General features: G+C 48.3%; 1 protein-coding gene and 1 long non-coding RNA gene across 2 annotated transcripts in view; one reads left to right on the top strand and one right to left on the bottom strand.

Annotated features, from left to right (window-relative positions):
* Positions 1-2,090: 2,090 nt before the first annotated feature.
* Gm40483 lies at positions 2,091-4,214 on the bottom strand. Its single transcript, XR_872890.1, has 3 exons — positions 4,150-4,214; positions 3,153-3,195; positions 2,091-2,329 (listed from the first exon to the last, which is right to left on the bottom strand). It is a non-coding gene; the product is annotated as a predicted gene, 40483 (long non-coding RNA).
* Esrrb (estrogen related receptor, beta) overlaps positions 4,159-18,091 on the top strand; it is a 160,512-nt gene continuing 146,579 nt past the window's right edge. The window contains exon 1 of the mRNA NM_001159500.1: positions 4,159-4,580. Within this exon, the coding sequence (NP_001152972.1) occupies positions 4,579-4,580 (2 nt within the window). The 5' untranslated portion in view covers positions 4,159-4,578. The remainder of the gene's footprint in view (positions 4,581-18,091) is intronic.

An 18,091-nucleotide genomic window follows, 5' to 3' on the forward strand; every position in this document is an offset into this window, starting at 1 on the left:
AGTAGTAATCCTTTCCACAGGTGTGTGGGGAGGAAGTGTCAAAGAGGGTCCCATGAAGCAGCCACATGGAACAGGAATTGGATGTTAAGTCTGGGAGGCTCACCCCAGACATGGCTGAGAACTGGGATGGCAAGAGACAGAAGACCAGAGAAATCACACACAGCACATGGCTGCCATGAGGTCATGGCCACTTCTGTTTAGGAGTTTAGGAGAGGGCTCACACACTGCATGATTCTTTGTGTATGAAGCTCTCAGGCCAGGAAATGCAGCAGAAACAGAAAGAAGATAATCTTACTGGAGGCAGAGCCACCCCCAAATTCACATAGTAAAGAGAAATTGATTTCTCTTGCTTAAGACACCCAGCCTGAGGTGTTGTGCTGGGGTGGCCATTGCAGATTAATCCAGGGAGAAAGAGAGGCACCTGTATAGTATAGGGAGACTCCTTTGGAAGTGCTGTGAACATTCTAGAAAGAGATGTGTAGTGGGACTTACTGTGCCATGTGTGGGTGAACCCCGCTCAAGTGCGTGCTTCAAGATGGTGTGCTTACGGGAAAGTGTACTGTACTAAAATCAAACCATTCCGGGATGGGAACTCTCAAGACAATCTCAGCCGAGTCTCTTTTGAAGGAGAAGAAGCCTCTACTTTCATGGAACATGGTAGGTGACTGGGTTGTAGAAAGATGGGGATCACCTTAAAAAGAAGATTTTTTTATTCCTCTCCCTCTCCCTCTCCTCCCTCTCCTCCCTCTCTCCCTCTCTCTTTCTCCCCCCTCCCCCTCTCCCTCTCCCCCTTTTCCTCTCCCTCTCTCCCTCTCCCTCTTTTCCTCTCCCTCTCTCCCTCTCCCCCCCTCTCTGTGCACGTGCATGTGTCTTGGGGGTATGTGTGCATGTGAAGGTCAGAGGACAGCCGTCAGTGTGTCCTCAGACATCCTTACTTTTTGCTTGAGACAGTATCTCTCCCTGGCCTAGGACTTTGCCATGTGGGACACACTAGTTGGCCTGCTTCCAAGGATCCACCCATCCCTGCCAGCCACCGGGGTTACAGCTGTGCATCGTCACATCTGGCTTTTCACATGGGCCCTGGGGATCTAAACTCAGGCCATCATGTCTGCAAGAGTACTTAACTGACTGTGCCATCTTTACAGCCACCTGGATTACTTGAGGTTTTAAAAAATCTGTCTATCTATCATCTATCTATCTATCTATCTATCTATCTATCTATCTATCTATCTATCTATCTATCTATCTACCGACATATATATGCCTGTGTATATTGGGGGGTGCCATGGCATGTGTACAGAGGTCAGAGGACAGCTTGTGGGAGTTGATTCTCTTCAACTGTGTGGGTTCGAATTCAGTGCATCAAGCTTGGAGGCAGACAAGCACACTTCTCTGTTGAGCCCTCTCTCTGGCACCTGAATCAGCTGTTTTAGACTGACTTCTGGATGGGAAGTTCAAGAAGGTGGAGGATCTCAACTCTTCAGAGAGCCTAGGACACGCAGAACGTGTGGACTGTTTCTGGGTGGGTGGGTGGGTGGGTGGGTGGATGGATGGATGGATGGATGGATGGATGAATGGGTGAATAGATGGATGGATGAGTGTGTGTGTGTGTGTGTGTGTGTGTGTGTGTGTGTTGTAATGAACCTGGTCATTGACGTGACAGGTAAAAGGTAAAATCACAGGGAAGGTCCAGGGTCTTCTTGTTTTGCTTTTTTCTTCCCCTGCCTGTGGTGTGGGTGGACACACTAAAACTCCAAGAGTCCCCAGGCTTCTCTTCCTGACCTCTGACCTCCAGCCAGGGGCTATATGGGCCAGAGCATTTGTCATCAGCTTGTCCTGCCAGTGCTACTTCTCGATGGGGGAAGAATCAAGCGAGGCAAGGAGGGAGGGGGTGAAGATGGGCAGGGGCCACATCCGGAAGGAATGCAGGATGCCCGTGGGGTGATGCAGATGCCCAGAGAGAGTGTTTATGCAGGACCCTCCGCGGTCCAGGAACTGTCCAAAGCCTGTTAGACTGAGTCGTTTTATTCTCATGCTGATTTTGTGAGTTACACACTTGGAGTTTCCAATTGCAAAGGAGGAGAGTGAGGCTCATAACTGTAAGGGTCTTGACTTTTGTAGTAATGGACAGACAAGGAAAGAAGTCAGCTGATGGGCTGGTTTATGGAAGTAGGTGTCCTGCCGGAGGTGGGACAGTGAGTCTCTTGAGAGCAGAAACTGGTGGTTTCCCACGACGATGACCAGCATTCAAAAGAACTCTGTTAGTTACCACTGGGGTACCCCTAACCCACAGGGTAGCACAAATGGGTAACTCCACGGCTGGGTGCAGCTAGAAGAATTGAGACTGAGATTGGAAGTCAATTCAGAAGTCAACCTGGGGTTAACAGTCAAAACCAGGATTTTATGGGGTCTCTCTAAGCAAATGCCTCCCGGAGGTACGTGTTCAATACTTCATTGTGCACTTGAATCAGAGCAGGCACTGCTCTGAGGATCTGGGGAAGCTTAGGAGAACTGTGGCCACAGACAGAAACACGTGCACACACGCACACACAGGCACACACACACAGCTTTCTGCCAGGAAGCAGTGAGGGGTCAGTGAGAAGCCAGACAGCCTGCTGGAGACGGTACAGAGAAAGACGACTATGAAGGGAGAGGCTCAGTCTGCAACAGAAGAGGAGTTTTCCCCAGGAAGGCGCCTGGGGAGGAATGTGTGCCAAGTGCCTCTGAATCCGGTCATCAGCAAGGACCTCCCTCAAGTCCCATCTCTGCAGGCCTCTCTGCTTCCCTAGCAGCAATACTTGCAAGCCACCCTGCATATGGCCAGGCTGGTTAGAGGGATGCACTTGGTGGCCATTAGCCACCCTGGCCTGGTACCCAGAACCATGCATAAATGATGGACACATCAGACCGATTCTCCTCAAGTCCCTGTCTTAATTCTCTCCTTTCCTAGGGGCGTTCTCATGTAATACACACATCTGACATCCCAGAAGAACGACTCTCAGGGCCTTGGGTAGCACTCATTTGAGCACCCATTCAAACACTCATTCATCCGTTTATTTAGTCAACCAGGAAGTCCACAATCAGGAAGCCTTGCTATGCATCCGTTACCATGGTAACGCCAGGTTACAAGCTAAGACAAACATGGCGTTTACCTGCATGAAGCTTTGCTCCGTTGGCAGACTGCAACAGGATATTCTACAAGTTAAACAGATTCGGGGTTTTAATAGCTTGGGTACCACATAGCCTTGTGGTTCCTGCTAGCCTAGGGAGGGAAGAATTGGATCTAACAGGATCCAATGGATTAACAGGATCCAATGGATTAACAGGATCCAATGGATTAACTTCTTCCTTCAAATATTGAGATCAAGATGTTTAAGGGTTTTCTACTGTGCTATCTACACCCGCAAGGGCTGGTTCCACGACCCCCTTGAAAGGGGACTGCATATGGCTAGCTCTGTGCCCAACTGAGTATCTATAGCTCCAAAGCTGAGGCCCATTGCCCTGCATGATCAAGCCATTCCCTGACGATGCTACCTTTTCCTGGAAACTTCATTGCCTGGTTTAGCACCTAGATAGGAACTGACCTGTCCCCGGGAGCTTATGTCAACTGTGTAGAACCTGGAGCAGGGGATGCTCTTTAAAGACCCTTCAGTACCCAAGGAGTGAGGCTCATTTCTGGGAAGAAGCCTGTGCAGATCCTGGCCTCCTAGGAAATCTTTCGGGGGTGGGGGTGGAGTGGGGGGGGGAGACAGGCGCCCATGACCCCGGCCACGGGCTTTTCACTCGTGGAGAATGCCACCTGCCTTTGCAAGGGCCCTGCTTACAGACAGAGCTGGGCTCAGCTTCTTCCTGGACCCCTTACCTACACAGTCTCCCTGCCCTCCTGGGCCTTCAGCCTGGCCCCACAGTCCCTCTGGCCCTCAAACCAGGAGAGCTGCACACCCTCCCTGCCTCCTGATCTGGCAGGGGGAACGGAAACTTTCGTGGAAAGCACTTGAGCTGACGAATGCTCCCAAGTCAGATTGTTGACTGCACAGGCCCTGACGACCAACCGGGGCTCAGGAGATGGGGGGGGGGGGGCTTTTCCTTCACAGGGTCAGGACCTCCTACAGACTCCTCCCCCACCCCTCTCCACAGACCTGTACTCACCGGCTCTCTGTGCCCAGTGTAAGCTACGCCACTCAAGAAGCCATTGTCTTCCCAGCTCCCACAGTACTTGCTAATCCTGGTCCTCCCCCTTTGCCCATACATGACACGTCCCCTTTCTCGCGCCCCTAGGAGACTACGAAGCTTGCATGGGGCTCTGTGGAGTTGGAAGTCCAGAGGTTTTGGCTGTTTTGCTTGAGACCTGGTTATGGTTGTGGGATTTTTTTTTCTTTTCTGTCAGCTGCCTGTTATATCAATCACGGAGTCTGGATCTATTTATAGTTTGAGAGTACTGTGTCCTTAGTCACAAAGAGACACAGACAGGGGACTGTCAGCTGGTGTTGGAGGAGCCAAGCAACGAGTCATGAGCCGCTGGAACACCTGAGGGTAACCTTTCCTTGCGCGCAGCCCCGTCCTCCAGCCAGCCCAACCATGTAAGTAAGCTAACTTCTCCTCTCCCTCCTCCCCAGACTGCCCTGTGCCTTCTGTCCTCCCGACACATCCTCCTCTCTCCTGTGTTTGCTCTCTCTTTTTAATGGATAAAAATATCTCCCCACGCCCGCTCTTTCATCCTAGTTTCTGTGCACGAAAGCATCCATCCCTGTGTGGCTGAGAGGTAACTGTTGCCTCTCTCAGACTGTCATGGGAAGGTCAGAGGGTCTCCGCGTGGCTGGATGGGATGATTACACAGACTCGTTTGGAATCAGTGGGTCCCCCTCCGGTTTTTATTTGTTTTCATGGAGAGAAAGTGAGTCAATCAAAAGGGCAAAGAAAAGTTCGTACTCGGCTCAGTGGGGTGGTTATGTCTCCCAGCGTGAAAACTTTTATTTGCTAGCAGCTCCTGGCATTTGGTGAGAGAGGAAGGTGATAAAGGGGGCCGGCCTGCGTCTCAGGGTGATGATGTAGGGGTGCTGACAGACTTGGGGGCAACCCTGGGAGCGTTCAGGTTCCCCTAGAGTCATGACAGCTCCAATAACTATCTTATTTACAGAGACTCCAAGAAAAAAGCACACACATACACATGCCTTTCCGTGGAGTGATTCTACTTTGCAAAGTGGAGACAAAAGCTGCCAACCCGATTTATCTATCTATCTATCTATCTATCTATCTATCTATCTATCTATCTATCTATCTATCTATCTATCTATCTATCTATCTCTATCATCTATCTATCTATCTATCTATCTATCTATCTATCTATCTATCTATCTATCTATCTATCTATCTATTTCCTTTTTTGCTGCCTGGGGCTGGCTTCATTGCTGGGTGTATTTTCTCAATTCTGGAAGGCGTTAGGAAGCTTGGTCCGGAAAGAGAAGGTATTAGAAAGTAGAGGGCCAGTTGTAGAGGGCTCTGCACCCTTCACTGAGGGGGGTGGGGGGGGAAGAGTTACCAGTTTTGTCAAAGCTAAGCTCAGTATGCTCAAAGTGGGCAACTGCGCATTAAGTGGCTGTGGAGCACACGCCTTCCACGTCTCCACCCCCACCCCCATCACTGTCCTGAGTGAGTCTTAGCTGCCTTGAGTTTCATGGATCCTTGAAACTTTAATTTTTAGATAATGGGTCATATTTTCCAGAATTCCTGTTCTTGGGAGAGACTGGCTTTATAGCATTTCTGAAAGAGAAGGCCTTAAACTTAAAAAAGAAAAAAGAAAAAGAAATCTATATGTTGGTATTTAATGTATACGATGTACAACCTTTTAAATAGACTTCATTCTTTTTACAATGAGTTTCTATTTACTTATGCATTGGTTACCAGATGCTATATTGCTAAGGACTACTCCTAGATTTGTTTAGGAAAACAGTATCCGAACAAAGAAACAATCCTCTCTACAATGTAAAAGCATTAAACAAAGCAAATAGGCCTGAATTGGTTTTGATTACAAGCAGAATAGGTTTGTCAGCAAAACTGTTGAGGCAAGTTAAGTAACTTGCGGGGGGGGGGGGGCCACACATAGGCTTCCAGGAGCCATTCCATCCCATTTCCATTTTGACTTTCCTTCCTTTTGGCTCCTTATTTTTACATTTGATGTTGGGTTATTAATATCTTTAATTTGCTTTTGTAGAGGGAGGGTTGGGATGAAGAAGGAAAAAGAAAGGAGAAGGTGAACAGCGTGTGGTCACCAGTGGAAAAAACCCAGAATAAAAAAAAAAAAAAAAAAAAAAGGAGATAGCCTGGTGTGGTGGTGCATGCCTTTAATCCCAGCACTGGGGAGGGCAGAGGCAGGTGGGTCTCTGTGAGTTCGAGGACAGCCAGGACAGCCAGGGTTACCAGGGTGCTGTAGGTACACTGTCTCAAAACTGAGAAGAAAAACAGCAAACAAGAAAGGAAGGGAGGGAGGGAGGGAGGGAGAGTAAAAAGAGTGAATGTCATTATTTTAAATCTAGTATCAAAAGCATAATCAAGAACCCAGGGAAGGGGAAGCTAGGCATACTGTCCATGTAAGGCTACTGTTATTTCCTATTCCAAGGTCTGTGTGACAAACCAATCCTGCTAAGCTCTCCCCTCCCCGTGTTGGAGTGGGATTTTGTGGGTTGTTGTTAATTAAGGCTCCCGTGAATCGCGTGATTGAGACATTGTGCACAGAAATCTGAGCGGTCGGTCCACTGTTTGTAAAACTGAACTTCCCAGACCTCCTGAGCTCAGTGGCTTTTAAAACAGTCTGGAATCTTTTTTTAACCTTTCAGTGTAGGAGCAAATCCTTTCCCCCACCCCAACTCCACACACACACACACACACACACACACACACACACACACACACACACACACATACACCCTCTCTCTGAGACCAGTCTGGTGGGGACTCGTGACTAAAGGTAATAAGGAGAGTTGTGTTCTTGTTAGTGTTCACTGTCCAGAGAGGAGAGCGTTTGTTGAAACATATAGAAACCAGCCACCCTTCCCCCTTGACCTGCAGAAATGTTTGGATGGGCTTGGGGGTTGCTGGGTATCATAATTGAGCCCTTGGCATTGGTCCCAGTTTTTAGGATGTGGTTTGTCCCTCTTTGGGTTCCCTATGGGGGATGCAGTTGGGGGAAACTTCAGGAAATTTGCATACAGCCTCTGATTACTTAGTTTCTGCTTCAATAACCGTTAATTTTATGTGGTCTGAGCTCCCATCAGACTCATTTTCCCCCCTAACTGATTTCTTAAATGCAATTGGTCACGGAGCTGTCTGAGACTTCCTATGAGCAGACTCTAACACTGTTCTTGGAATGACCACTCATTGCTGTGCGTGAGGACAAGCTGACTCCTATGTGAGTGCATTGTGGTTTCATGGGCCCTCCTTCCCTGGAGCACGCAGGAATCCATTCTGACCTCTTCCCGAATTGGGGACAGTGAGGCCAATGAGCAGGTGCTTTGGAATGCTGCAGGCTCAGGTGCAGGCCCATCAATCTCCAGGAGAAACGATGACAAGTGCCAGAAAGCACTCCCCTGACTCAAACAATTCAAGTAGTTGAGGTCTCTCCAAATACCCCATGAATAGAACCTGGCAGCTGGCAGGGACTTTAAACCAAAGGCTGTGGCAGAGCTTCCTCCCTGTCGGTACAGCTCCACTGTATCTCTGTCCATCTCTTTCTTATCTCTAGTTTTACATCTCATTATCTGTTCCCTCTTCCCCCACCCCACCCCCCATCCTCCATCCCCCAACCTCTCGCCTTTCCTGAAAACACATTTCTATCTGGCACAGAAAATAAACTCAGATTGTGGGTAGTTATGTTAATCTAATTCAATCCTCCGAGGGTTAGGAGCAAGATTCTAATAGTAGAGCTGTTGAGGGCTTTTTTGTTAATGGCTTGGGGATTACATTGAGTTAAAGGCTCATTTCCTAATCAAACAGAGAGGGAGAGAGTGATTCCGAATATTTATGAGTCTCCCAGTGAGAGTTTAAACCTTCAACTCCAAAAGCTGGGTTTTCTGCGGGAGGAAAGAGTTAAAACCCCTCAGGGCTGCTGGGGAGAAAGGAAAAAAAAAAATTAAACCAGTTAAGTCGTCAGCATTTCCAGGCAGCTGTAGAACTTCTGGGCTCTTCAAAGTGGAAGGTGGGATGGAACTGGGGGGTTGGGGGGGGGGGACTGAAAACTGGGGCCAGAGTCTGCTAAAGAGTTCCCAAAGAATCCTACAGCAGACTGGGTTGCTGGGTCCGCTGGAGGCTTGGAGGAGGAGTTAGTTGAACAACTCTGGCCCCTCAAATCCATCTTTCTCCAGTCTGGAGGTGAGAAGAAGAGACTGGAGTGCAGCTCAATTTGCCTCTCGTTGCCTAGGCAGCGCAGAGGACCAGCGTCTGTCCCTGTCCCTGGAACGCGGGAGCCACCATACCAGCCAGTGCCAGGGTTCTCCACTGGGTCTGGTAGCTTGATTTCTCCCCCGCCCCCAGGCTCTCTGGGCCTCTCTGGCTTACTGTACCAGGTGCAGGCAGGTAGGGAACTCTGGATCTCAAGCCAGAGAAAGTCAGGAGCAACTGGGCCAAGGTTGAGTCATGTCAAGGTCAATGGAGGTCAGGTGTCCAAACCCAGGCAATCCTGGCCTTGATCTGCTGGCTCTCTGGAGTCCAGTAAAGAAAGGAGATGGCAGAGCCATGTGACCTCTGAATAAACCCTGGGTCCCTGCAGAGAGCTGTGGCGGGCAGCGGCCCCTGAGTCGTGCATTTGCTTTCAGGGTCAAGGAATACACTTCATGTACTCTCAGTAACTTTCCGTCAAGTCTAACTCTGCTTGGGCTTTCACTCTCCGTGACTCCCTCTCTGCTGCATTCATGTCCAGTGGAATGCTTGACACACCATTAGACCTGGAGCGTCTACACTTGGCTCCCACGTTGGCCTGATGCACCACTTATCAGAGATGCCCTAGGTACCTCTGCTGACTCAGACAGCTGGGACTCTGATACCACCAATCTCCTTTCTCATGTGACACTAGAACTGCGGGACCCTCACAGTCACTACCTCCCAGGGAAGCCCTGGATCCAAACAGTGTATACACTTTTTTTTCTCTCAGTCCAGTGTGCTGGCTTCTGCACATCTTGGAGGCTAACCCAAGGAGCAGGTTGCACACCTTCCTAAAGGGCTGCTATCCCTGATGCATTGTTAAATCCTGAGTCAGAGGCACTGTCAGCTAACAGCCAGGACAGTCAGCAGCTGTCCCTCCAGTGGACAACCCCCTGGGAGCAGAGCTCAAGGTATCCTAGGGAGGCCTTTGGACCTCAAAAGAACTTGGAGTTCTAAATCACCATGAGAAAGCAGAGAGGACAGCGGGGCAGCCTTGCTCAGTCAGGGATAGGTCTGACTCTCCAGAAATTGATTTTTTCTCCGGCCTCTGGGCTCTAGTTCATACTCCCTGGAGAAGTTTGGTTCTTGGGTCTCAAGGCCTTCCTGCATCTTGTCCTGTTCCTCACACTCTCAGAGACCAGTTTCTGTTGTTACATGCAGAAAGGCTGATATGTCAGGGTAAAGCCAGCATTCCTGTGACCACAGGGCCACAGGTGACTGTCAGATCCCCATTTCTCCTGCTAGAACTGCTTAACTGATCAATTCTAGCACCAAGTGGGTACCACTCTAGTCTCAGGCAGGGTTATCCTGTTGTATGATACTCCAATCCTCAGAGCCCTGTGTGTGCCAGGGCTGTGTGTGCCCAGCCCCTGGTACAGTGCCGGGCATACAATAAGTGTCCAATGAATGTATCCAAATGAATTTCAGATTCCCTTCTCTCAAGGGGCCTGTCCTATTGCCTAACCGCAGGAGGAGGGACCTGAAGCTTTATCCATCTATATTATCCATCCAGATCAGTGCTTCTCAGCCTCCTTAACACTGCGACCCTTTAATGAAGTTCCTCGTGTTGGGATGACTTCCGCCCAAACCTTAAGATCATTTTTGTTACAACTTTATGACTGTAACTTTGCTACTGTTATGAATTGTGATATAAATATTTTTTGGAGACAGATGTTTGCCAGAGGAGTTGTGACGAGCACATAGGTTGAGAACCACGGTCTGACTCCAGCCGTCTCCCCTCCCTGACCCTCCCACTTCAGAAAGAGAGAGACACACACACAGAGACAGAGACAGAGACAGAGACAGAGACAGAGAGAGAACCAGCTTAGTCACCTTAAGAAGCTTTATCCAACTTGATGTCAGATTAATTGCTGAGCAGGTGCCTCTCCTTCACCAGTTTCTCTCCTCCTTTCTCAGGCTGTCTCCTCTCTCCTTTCTCAGTGCCCTTCCACCCACCCCCACCCCAGCTTCCTCTGACTGTTCAGACTCTGTCAGGCCCCGTCTCTGGTCCCAGGGGTGCACATAAGAGGGAGCCCTTCTCTCTGAGGCCTTGCAGAGGGTCTGCTTCCTTAAGCACAGACAAGACCTTTGAAAGGTGGTGGGTCATGTGCTGGATTCCTCCCAGAACAGCATCTCTGTCGGGAAGAAGCAGTGCAGAACCTCGGGCTGCTGAGGGTTAAATGTCAGCAATGAAAAGTCTGGACATCCCTTGGGGACCGGTGGCTGGCTGAGACAATTGATTAGCTTGTCGTAGTGATCTTTCTAGCAATATTCAGGAGCAAAATTCTTGCTGATTAGGCTCTGTGTGTGGACGTGTGAGTATTTTAGGGTTTCTGATGATGAAGGGGGCAGGATCAGACAGCAGAAAGAGCAAGTATGGGTGCATTGGTTGTGTGCCAGTCTCAGGCAGGGCCCTAATGCCCCTTGTATATGCCAGGTCAGGTCTCAACAGCATGCTTTTGTGTGTGCACAATTCAGTTGAGGGAGGCAGGAGGAAGGGATGCAAGACAGTTTGTTTTTTGTTTTTTTTTTTTTTAGTCTTCTCTTTGTGACTCCCTGGGAAATTATAGTTACTTTGAAGTTCAAAGGACACCAAAGGGCTGAAATGATGTGGGATGTGGGGGTGGGGAGAGGAGGTGTTAGCATAGTGACAGCATTTATAGTTCTGGAACTACAGAAATGGAGAGAGGCAGACCCCTGGTGCTCGTGGGGAAGCTAGCTTACCCTAATAGTGAATCCCAGGCCAATAAGAGACTGTCTTAAGAAACAAGGTGAATGACACTCCTGATAAACATGAACACACACACTAATACCCATGCACACTCAATAACATGCACACACACTCTCTCTCTCATGCACACATGGTCACATGCACACACATACTCACATGCGCACACACACTTATATGCACACACATACTCACAGGCATACACACACTCACATGCACACACTCTCATATGCATACACACTCTCACAGGCACACACACACACTCTCACATGCACACATGCATGCTTACAGCATCGTTGAACACTTAACGTCAGCTAGAGAGAGAGCCTCCAGGTTGAGGGAGTACTCTTCCATTTGATTTGCAGACCCTGGTGGTCCAAGGATAGCCTGCTGCCGTGGGAGGAGATAGATGTCAAGGGGTTAGTCCGTGGGAACATAGGTGCTCTGCCTGTCCAGAATGTGGCTCCCTTGGTCAGGACAGGGGGTCTGGCAGGAGGACTCTTAGACTCTAGCTTAAGTGGTTACATGTTGAGAAACAATGATTCTAATGAACCCGTGCCTGTAGAGTAAGTTACCAGTCTCGGTTGGGCAGCTAGCTCTCTCATCCAAAGTCTTGGACCAAGATGAGGTCTTGCTTGAGTTTTGTGAGTTTGCTCTAATTTCCTTGGCTTCCTCCCTCTTCAGTCTCATACTCTGCTACCATTAAGCACACTAGAGAACTACTAGAAAAACTGGGTAGAGCCACCTGTCCAAACACACAGATACAAAGGTTTTAATGTTTGTCTTCACTTTGCAGAGACTACAATTCTGTAGCTTGTGGGCCTCATAGCTCCCGTCCCTTCCTCCCGCTCAATGGCGCCTGTGCTTTCTCACACTTGGAGAAGCCCCCACAGCAGCTTCCCATCTACCAGCCTTTCCTGGGCATCAGCTGAAGGAAGGGAGGGAGGGAGGGACACAGTGGGGATTCCGGAAAGAAGTTAGCTCCTGGGGACTTCTGCAAGGCTTAGCTTCTCCATAGCAGGCTTTCTTTGCCTGCCAATTGGGGCTGGTCTCTGCTCTGTGTCTCCTAAGACTATTGAGAAGCTGAAATAAGAATCAGAGAAGAAACAGCCCCTGAGAAGTGGAAGCACTTAACAGTTTTGGACTAGCCCATCTCCCCGCATGGTGTGTGTCATCCTCTGAGATGACATCTGGGTTGAAATCAGGCTTCAGAGTCACCCATGGTTGTCATGGTTAGGTTTTATTGTCAACTTGGCACAAACTAAAGTCACCTGGGAAGAGAGAACTTCTTCCTAACAATTGCCTAGAACAATTGTCCTGGGACCCTGTGTCCAGGAGAGATTGTCTTGACTGAGGGTTGATGGTGTTCCCATCCCTTGGCAGGTGGGCTGGGACCGTGTGAAAGAAAAATGTCTGAGAAAGCCAGTGGTCCAGTAAGTAGGGCTCCTCCGTGTTTTCTATCAGAAGTTCCTCCCCTGACTCAATGATGCTTTGTGATCTGGAAGTGTGAACAAGGGTCATACTCATCTCCCATCTGTTGTAATGATGGACAAAAGAGCTGCTGTCCTATCTTAACCCCGACTCTCAACATCTACAAATGGAGGTGGTGAGAGCCCCTCCTTAATAGAGTGCTGAGGACCACAGCAGCCACGTAAAGGTCCCCTGGGCAGTGCTCACAGGGTAGTAAGTGCTCAGACTCATTGTGGTGGAGGAGACGACATGGTGGCGGCTGAGGCTTTGTAGATGCCTACAATCCTTCCAGAATCTTCCTGGTCAGTTTACAAAGATCAGGGAAGGTGTTACTGCTGAGATAGTTTCACGACACACCCGGTCCTGCACTGCACGTGGCAGTGTGCACGGTGCGATGCGCGTGGCAGTGTGTGTTTAAGCTGGCTGCATGTGCTGACACCTACCTCTTTTTTATAATAACTTTTGTTATTTTTTGAAATTATAATATACTTACATCATTTCACCTTTCCCTTTCTTCCCTCAGACCCTTCCCATGTATTTGCTCTCTTTCAAATTCATGTCCTCTTTTTCTTTAATTGTTATGATATATATATAATCATATATATGATTATACATATGTTTTGAATGACTTAAAGATGGAAATATGCTTAGGGTCTTGGACTGATCGCTAACTAGATTACCAAAGCATAGCTGTAGATATTTCTGTGAGGACCTTTCCAGAGACCATGGGGGCTTTGGCCTAATCAATGGCTTAATCCATTGATCGAATTAAAATCTGAATAGACTCTTGGGAGGCTGGGCCACTAGAAATGTGCCTTTAAAGATTACCTTAGCCCTGGCCGCTTTCTGTGACTTCCTGGCACAACCCTAAGCAGATGTCCTGGCTCCCATGTGGGGAACTGCTCTATGCCCCTGCCCCGGACACTTCTGCTGTGAGATTCTGCCTCTTCGTGGTTCAGAAAAGCAGTGCCCGCCAACCGTGGACTGACACCTCCATGCCCATGAGCCAATGCAAACCCTTCCTTCCCCAAGTCTTCATGTTGCGCCAGGGATTTTGTCCCAGTGACTACAAGTCTGACTAACATGGTGACTGTATTACCTACCTGGGGATTGTCTGCTCTGACAAACCCTTTCACCTTGTGTGCAAGGCTGCTCTTCCATAGGCCAGCGTATAGGACTGCTCGGATGTAGACGTAAAGGCAGAAGATGATTTGCATAAGTTGCCTTGTGTGTCTGTGAGTCTAAGTCCCCACAGTGCAGTTCCTGTGTAAGGCCAATTCTTCTCCGCTGTAAAGAGTAACTAAAGGGGGATTGCTTGCTTCCCACATGTTTGATGGGACGTCTTCTGGGAGTACTCAACAAGGAAAGAAAAATGGGAACAGGGAAGGGCAATTTCTAGTGCCTAAGTGTGTGGGGGTGCACGATGTGTGTATTCCACAGAATGGCAGAACTGCCATCCTGCTCTTAAGGGAAAATTCCGAAGCCAGGCTTGTGACCAGACTGCGTGTTTGTGTGCACGTGTGCACGTTCGGGGTATTGTGGTCAGCCATCCATGACTCTTCTTCTCCATCTCAGGCTGAGAGCAATCTAGAAGGAACGTGTAATTACTATTTACTCTGGGGCACTCAATTGAGAACACTCTCATGTAATGACTCTTGCTAATTCCACGTTCAGCCGCCCATCTGCTGCAGTTCCTTGGCAAGCAGGGAGTGAACACTGCTCTTAGCCCAGAGGAAGGGATCCGGAGATGGAAACTAGGCCCTGTGAGATGCTGCTCTTGGGCCACAGATAGACGGAGATGGCATCTTTCTTGGCAGACTCTGAACTCAGACCTCAGGCATGGGGGTTTCAAAGCAAGGCCAGCTATGACTAATGGGCTCTGCTGGGCAGTCAGTCACATTGATCAGAGAATCATAGTTTAAAAAAAAAACAAAAATCTTAGAGTCAGGCAGATGCCACTTATATAAAGTTATAAAATGTGTAAACGAGGTTGTTCGTCACATAGAGATGAGAGAAAAGATGAGAGTGGGGTGAGAAATGCCACCCTCAGGAGGGTGGGGGACCATCTGCGGGCACTCTGTATACTCATCCGTGGTATCCAGTAACTTTGGTGTTTCCTGTCACCTCCTTTGCTCTCTTGACTTAATTTTGGGAGATTTTTTCCAATCATTTAAGATAGGGAATGGGGAGAGCGAGTGAGCGAGAGAGAGAGAGAGAAAGAGAGAGAGAGAGAGAGAGAGAGAGAGAGAGAGAGAGAGAGAGAGAGAGAGAGAACAAGTGAATGCATTATAATTAAACCCATGGAATCTGTTTGCTAAAAATATCAGAAATATTACCTTGAAATATGACACCCTAGTGCTGTAGCCCGGCACTGTTGTGGAGGCGACCAAACTGTGTACGGAAATAAAACAGAGTTTTTTAGATCAGCACATTGAGCAATCGCTTACATTAGCTTCCAGAGGCTACCTACCGCCTGTTGGCTTTCTACAAGCTGTCTCCCTTTGCCTCTGTGTCTCTGTAGAAAGGATAAGAGGGGATGGACGAGCCCCAAGGACTTCTCAGCATCCTGCTCTGAGTGTCTCTGTCTGGGTCCCAGGCAGGGAACTTCTTGTTTCACAGCTACCTCTAGGGTGAAGGACTCTGTTGTAGGAATAGGGGGTCTACTTCCCAGTAGTATCTGGATGTGACAGGCACCCAACACACTTTGCATGTACTGACAAAGCCATTGTATAGCACAGGTGTGTGATTCTAGCCCTCGGGAGGCTGAGGAAGGACTTTGTGAGTTTGATGCTAGCCTGGAGCATGGAGTGAGGCCTTGTTTGGAAGAAGGGAAAAAAAACTGTCTGTGAAATAAGTGATGCCAGCTCCCCGATCCTACTTCACCCAGCAGGACCACAAGTGTTACAGGCCTGGCTGCCTGAGCTCAGCACCTCTGGTTTCTTCTCTCTATTCCTCTGTGGGCCAGGAATCAAGGGCCTTGCTCTCATGGTTTGAACAGGAGCATCTTTCAGTAATAATATAAATTGAGCTGTGTGGGGAAAGCCCACACCCTGGTTGGTGAGATGGCTCAGTAGGTAAAGGCTCTTGCCATGAAAGCCTGGCAAACTGGATTCAATCCCCAGGACCCACGTGAAAAAGTGGAAAGAGATCCAACTCTATCTACAAGTTGTCCTCTGACTTCCACATGTATGCTGTGGCGCGTGTGCCCGCCCCCGGTGGTGCACAAACAGTCACACACACAGCAATAGTAATAATAATAGTTAATAATAATAATAATAATAACAATAATAATAATAAATTAAGTAAGTGGAGCTGCCCTGTTTAGGAAGGCTAGTCCACAGGGCTGTCCTCTTGTCTCTTTCTGTCCCCTCTCTATCTTACTCTATTAATTTAAAAAGTATTACATTTGGAGACACGCTAAATAAAGAGTCCTCAGAGCAGAGTGCGTGTGCCTCATCCATTTTCTCTGTCCCCGTGTGCCCCTTTATAAAGATTATCTCTCAGTTCTTACTAAATGGCCTTGATTTTTATCATTAATCGCTGAGTGATAATTCCTTTTTCCGTGTCTAACTTATTTCTAAAATATTCTCCCCTGGGTCCTGCAGTCTACTTTTAATGGTCTCTGTACCCTCTTTCCCCTGTTTCTGCCATTTTAGAAGTCGCTTCAAGAGATTCCTTCACACATTGGACCCTTGATCTCCAGCCTTTCCCTCTTCCTCCACTGTATTTCCCAGAAGAGCAGTCCTTGTGGTTTGATTTCTGCCGTTCAGGTGGCCCTGGGTCTCTGTCTTTTCCACACAGGACCTGGGGATGTGCTTTGCTCTCCAGCCCCCAAAGCTTCATCTTTTCTTGAACCTGAAGTTTTCTCACTGGGGTGAACCACATCATAAATTTAAAGCTTGAAAAATGTCTATTTTTTCCTTCTACTTTATATTGGGAAGCCTTTAGCTCCCCCACCCCCATTCTCTCCTCACGTCAGCTGCGGGTGCTGTTACTTGAGACCTAACCATGACATCTCCTGAAGATATTTCTCCACTGTCCATGGTTTAGTGTCTCCTGCTGTCTTGGCTTCCCCATGCATTCTTTTCTTCGGTGACTCTTCTGAGTGTGGGAAAGGGACAGACATTTCTAAGGAGCTCTTATGTGATGGAGACCTTCCTCTATTTGTCCTACTCATCTTTGTAAGGACTGGAAGGTGTAGGTGTCATGATCCTTCCCATTGTACAGAAGGGGAAACTGGGGCACTGAGGTTAGGGACCTTGCTTAAGGCCAATCAGGTAGTTACACCATCTAATGTTACCTTGCAGATTCCTGTAAGATTCAGTACAACAGGCAGGCAGTAGAAAATGTGTGTGTGGTGTGGTGTGGTGTGGTGTGGTGTGTGTGTGTGTGTGTGTGTGTGTGTGTGTAGTATGTGTATGTATATTGTGTGGTGTGTGTGTGTGGTTTGTGTGTTGTTGTGATGTGTGTGTGGTATGGTGCATGTATGTGGTCTTGTATCTGTGTATGTGGTTTGTGTATTATAATGTATGTGTGTATGTGTTCTGTGGTGTGTGTGTGTTGGTGTGATGTGTGTATGTGGTGTTGTATCTGTGTGTGTGGTTTGTGTGTTGTGGTGTATGTGTTCTATGTTGTGTGTATATGGTATGTTTGTGTTTATGTGTGTGTGTGTGGTGTGTTTGTGTGTGTGTGCTCATATCAGTTCATTTTCTTGTTACTTGACCAAATACTGACAAGAAGCAGCTCAAGGGAAGAAAGGTTTATTTCAGTTTGCTGTTTGAAAGTATCCAGTCATCGTGATGGAAAAGGACTTCAGCAGGAACGTGAAGCAGCGGGTCACAGGTCATGGGTCATGGGTCACAGGTCACGGGTCACACACACGTCATGGGTCACATTACATTCCCAGCCTGGAGCCAGTGGGAGATGAGTGCGGTTACTCAGAGTACTTTGTTGCTTTTACTCCCTGTTTCTTTAGATGGGATCCCAGCCTACGGGGCTGTGTTGCCCATGTTCAGGGAGAGTCTTCCATCTTCAGTTGGAGCACCTCACAGACAGGCCCATCAGTGTCCCCCAGGTGACTCCAACCCAGCCAAGTAGACAATGAAGATTAAAGCACGCAGTTGCTCTGAGGACTGTTGAGGCCCCGTTCATGCCAGGCAAGCTTTCTATCAGTTGCACTCCCAGCCTTTTTTACTTTTATTACTTAAAATATGTGTTATATGTGTTCACTGATTTTGTGTTGATGAGTGCATGCAAAGGTGCACATGTGGAGGCCAGCAGGCAACTTATACTAGTGAGTTGTCTCTCTGAGTCTCGGGGATCAAATGCAAGCAACTCAGCTTAGCAGCAAGCCCCTCTACCCATGCAGCCATCTTGCCAGCCCACTTTCATTTTATTTTAAGATAAGATCTTGCTAAGTAGCTCAGGCTAGCCTTGAATTCATTCTGTAGCCCAGGTAAGCCTTGGACTTTTGGTCCTTCT

The sequence above is a fragment of the Mus musculus genome, chromosome 12, assembly GCF_000001635.26.
Source record: "Mus musculus strain C57BL/6J chromosome 12, GRCm38.p6 C57BL/6J".
NCBI classification, from domain to species: Eukaryota; Metazoa; Chordata; class Mammalia; order Rodentia; family Muridae; genus Mus; species Mus musculus.